The sequence below is a fragment of the Otolemur garnettii genome, unplaced genomic scaffold (assembly GCF_000181295.1).
Source record: "Otolemur garnettii isolate 467f Iridium unplaced genomic scaffold, OtoGar3 scaffold00065, whole genome shotgun sequence".
NCBI lineage: Eukaryota > Metazoa > Chordata > Mammalia > Primates > Galagidae > Otolemur > Otolemur garnettii.
The window spans coordinates 1,068,102-1,072,462 of record NW_003852460.1 but is presented as its reverse complement, the minus strand read 5'-3'; the positions used below and the strand labels follow the sequence as shown (position 1 = coordinate 1,072,462).

Sequence of the window (4,361 nt, the reverse complement as noted above, 5' to 3'; positions counted from 1 at the left end):
TTTCTTTCTTTCTTTCTTTCTTTCTTTCTTTCTTTCTTTCTTTCTTTCTTTCTTTCTTTCTTTCTTTCTCTTTCTTTCCCTTCCTACCTTCCTTCCTTCCATCATTCCTTTCTTTCTTTCCTTTGTTTCCTCTCTTTCTTGCTCTCTCTCTTTCTCCTCCCTCCCTCCCTTCTCTTTCTGTCTCTTTTCTTTTCTTTCCTTCTTTCTTTCTTTCTTTCTTTCTTTCTTTCTTTCTTTCTTTCTTTCTTTTCTTTCTCTTCTTTCTTTCTCTTTTCTCCTTCCTCCCTTCCTTCCTTCCCTTTCTTTCTATCTCTTTTCTTTCTTTGTTTCTTTCTTTCTCTTTCTCTCTTTCCTTCCTTCTCTTTCTATCTCTTCTCTTCTCATCTTTTCTTTCTTTCTTTCTTTCTTTCTTTCTCTCTCTCCTTCCTTCCCTTTTTCTTTCCCTTTCTTTCTCTCTTCTTTTTTTCTTTCTCTCTTTCCCTCCTTCCTTCTTTTCTCTTTCTTTCTCTCTTTCCCTCCTTCCTTCTTTCCTTCCTTCCTTCTCTCTCTTTCTTTCTCTCATTCTCTCCATTCCTTCTTTCTTTCCTTTCTTCCTTCCTTCTCTTTCTTTCCCTTTTCTTTCTCCTCTTTCTTTCTTTTCTTCCTTTCTTCCTTTCTTTCTCTCTTCTTTTTTTCTTTCTCTCTTTCCCTCCTTCCTTCTTTCCTTCCTTCCTTCTCTCTCTTTCTTTCTCTCATTTTCTCCATTCCTTCTTTCTTTCCTTTCTTCCTTCCTTCTCTTTCTTTCCCTTTTCTTTCTCTTCTTTCTTTGCTTCCTTCCTTCCTTCCTTTCTCTCTCTCTTTTTTTCTCTTTCTCCTTCCTTCCTTCTTCCCACACAATGTCGGGTATAGGGTATACCTTGAAGGCAGGACACAATTGTAAGAGATATTCTACCTACAGAATGCAAACATTGCAACCCGATTCTTTGTGCCCTCAATTAACATTTCTGTCTTTCGAGTCAGAGTCTCACTCTGTCCCCCCTGGGTAGAGTGCCATGCCATCATCACAGCTCACAGCAACCTCAAACGTCTGGGCTCAATTGATCCTTCTGCCTCAGCCTCCCAAGTAGAGGGGACTACAGGTGCCTGCCACCACACCTGCCTAATTTTTCTATTTTTAGTAGAGATGGGGTGTCACTCTTGCTCAGGCTGATCTCCAAATCTGAGCTCAGGTGATCCACACACCTTAGCCTCCCAGAGTGCTGGGATTACAGATGTGAGCACTTTTTTATTTTGAGATCTCTCTGCAGCTGCATGCCATTGTGGGAAATAACCCAGAGAAGCCTCTGCTCGGTTTGTCCTGGTGGTAATATCTTGCAATACTCCAGAGCAGTGATTTTCAACTACTGTGCTGAGGCTCACTGGTGTGCCGTGAGAGGGTGTGCCACGAGGAGTTTTCAAGATCATTAAATTACTTGCAGACAAAGTTGAAAGCACAGTGAGTATATTCTTTTCTTCACTCTTTTCTTTCCCATCAATGTAATTTAAGTGTGCCGTGGAAGTTTAACTGTAAGTTCAAGTGTGCATCAACGTAATTTAAGTGTGCCGTGGCAGTTTAACTGTCTGTTCAAGTGTGCCATGAGATTTTTGAAAAGGTGGAAGAACGCTGTTCTAGTGAAATCGCTCAACTGTGATGTTGACTGGGCTACACTGAGGATTCTGACAATTTCCATCACCCCAAGGTCTGTATTTATGGACACATCCACCTCTCTCTGGCCCCTCCCCCTGCTCGACCCCTGCACGTCACAAACCTGTTTCTCATTTATACGATTTTGTCATTTCAAGACCATCTTCTACATATGAGTTCAGATTGTATATTGCATCTGCTGTTGACTTTTTTCCTCACATAGCGTGAATCCTTAGAGATGCCTCCACGGTATAAGTAATTATCTTTTTTTGCAGTTTTTGGCTGGGGCCGGGTTTGAACTCACCATCTCCGGTATGTGGGGCCGGCACCCTACTCCTTTGAGCCACAGGCACCGCCCCAGTCTAAGTAATTCTTTTGACCTTGTGGAGGGCCGGGGAATGAGGGCGAGGGGAGGAGGGAATGGCATGGGTGTGCTCCCACTTAATGGGCACAAGGTTAGGGCTTACGGCACACCTCTTGGGGGTGGTACGCAATTATAAGAGGGACTTTACCTAAAACACACAAACACTGCAACTTTGTACCGTCAATGAACCCGAAACAATAAGAAATAAAAATAAGCCAAATGACGCCAATGAAATAAAGAACCCTGAGAGCTGGTTAAAATGCAAACAGAATAAGCATTTCTCCTGACCTGGCTCAGGGAACAGAATCCACGTGGAGAAGGGTGGCTCGGACGCCCTGACAGTGTAGTTTGAGACGGTGCAGAGGGAAAGGCCATCAATATGGCAATACATATTTCTCATTGCCTGGGAAAGATGTAAGAATCTGGTGATAGTTTGGAGAATATACTTGGTCCGATATTAATAATTCTTTCAAGTTACAATGCCATTTTATTTTTTTTAATTTGTTTTTTGAGACAGTTTCACTGCCATGCTGGCTAGTGTGCCATGGCGTCTTAGCTCACAACAACCTTAAATTCCTGGGCTCCAGCGATCCTCCTGTCTCAGCCTCCGGAGTAGCTGGGACTACAGGTGCCCACCAGAAGCCCTGTCCCTTTTCTTATTTTCGATCAACATAATTTAAGTGTGTCATGGACGTTTAACTATAGGTTCAAGTGTGCCGTGAGAGAAAAAAAAAAAAAAGGTTGAAAAACACTACTCTAGCTGTCCAAACCCAGGAGATGACAGGCTAGAGTGTTAGGGAGGCCTCGGGGATGAGGACCGGGCTTTCTGAATATTCACTTTCAGTTCTCTGTTTCTCTACCTGAAATATCTGAGCCCACCTCGACACCCATGCTGTTGAGTGTACATGGAGGAGGAACTGCTATGTCGGTGGTGGAAACCTACTGCCTGTACACCCCATGGCTTACTATGCACGGACCCTACATGGTCGTGATGCCAGAGACGGCTCACCCTTTGGGCTCTCCTGGTTCTTGGACCCCTGCACGATGTGGAAACAGTGAGTGGGCCAATTGTGGAGAACGTGGTTTACCTCTATGTGCTGTATCGAGTCTTTGATACACTCAATTTTGGACACATTTCCATTAAGGTCCCAGGTCAACCGTTCGCTTTCTGGGTCCACCCTTAAGTTCTTGATGGGTGAGTTGGGATCTGAAACGTTTACAGGTCACAGTTAGGAGAGATATAGAAGGTTCTTTAAACAGCACCTGCTGGCCACAATGTCAGCCAAGGAATACCTTTGGGAATCAGATCTCATCAACATTGACAAGGGCTAGTAGAAGCCAGGAGCCAATAGCACATTATTGATCTCACTAGTCTTCCCAATGAAGGTCCCATCATCACCTTCCCAGCTGTCAGGGGGAAGAGTCAGCAAAACACATCAAGCTCTTTCTGTGTATGTGAGATTTACCCACCATGGCCAGCTGTGTCATAGTGTGCTGTTCTCATGGACAAGTGAGAATACAACTTGCCTTAGAAATTTGGCTAGTTCTCCAATACAAAACGTGATTTTGGAATGGCAATTTTCAAAGTACTATGACTGGCTATCTATCATCTATCTATCTATTCTATCTTTATCTATCTTTTATCTATCTATCTACTCTATCCTATCTGTCTATGTATCTATCTATCCTGTCTTACCTATCTATTATCTATCCATTCTATCTTATCTATCTATGTATAGCTACATATATGTACCTATCTACCCATCCACCCATCTCATCTTATCTATCTGACCACTATCTATTTATTTATCCATCCAGCCATTCATTCTCTTATCTATCTATCCTCTGTCTATCTATCTATATTTATCCATCATCAATCTTATCCGTCATCCACCATCCATCTATCCATCCATCTATCCTCTTATCTGTCTATTTATCCACTATTTATCTATCCATCCATCCGTCTATCCATCCATCCATCTATCCATCTGTCCATCCACCCATCCATCCATTCATCCACCCACCCATCCATCCATCCATCCATCCATCCATCTATCCATCCATCCATCTATCCATCTGTCCATCCACCCATCCATCCATTCATCCACCCACCCATCCATCCATCCATCCATCCATCTATCCATCCATCCATCTATCCATCTGTCCATCCACCCATCCATCCATTCATCCACCCATCCATTCATCCACCCACCCATCCATCCACCCACCCATCCATCCATCCATCCATCTATCCATCCATCCATCCATCCATCCATCCTCTCATCTATTTATCCAGTATTTATCTATCCATCCATCCATCCATCCATCCACCCA

General features: G+C 43.3%; 1 protein-coding gene across 1 annotated transcript in view; it reads right to left on the bottom strand.

The window, feature by feature from the left end:
* Nucleotides 1-4,361, bottom strand: part of IL3RA (interleukin 3 receptor subunit alpha) — a 24,268-nt gene that overhangs the window by 7,807 nt on the left and 12,100 nt on the right. The window contains exons 3-4 of the mRNA XM_012807138.2: nucleotides 3,116-3,234; nucleotides 2,316-2,430 (exon numbers count right to left, since the gene is read on the bottom strand). Coding sequence (XP_012662592.1) covers nucleotides 2,316-2,430; nucleotides 3,116-3,234 — 234 coding nt within the window. The remainder of the gene's footprint in view (nucleotides 1-2,315; nucleotides 2,431-3,115; nucleotides 3,235-4,361) is intronic.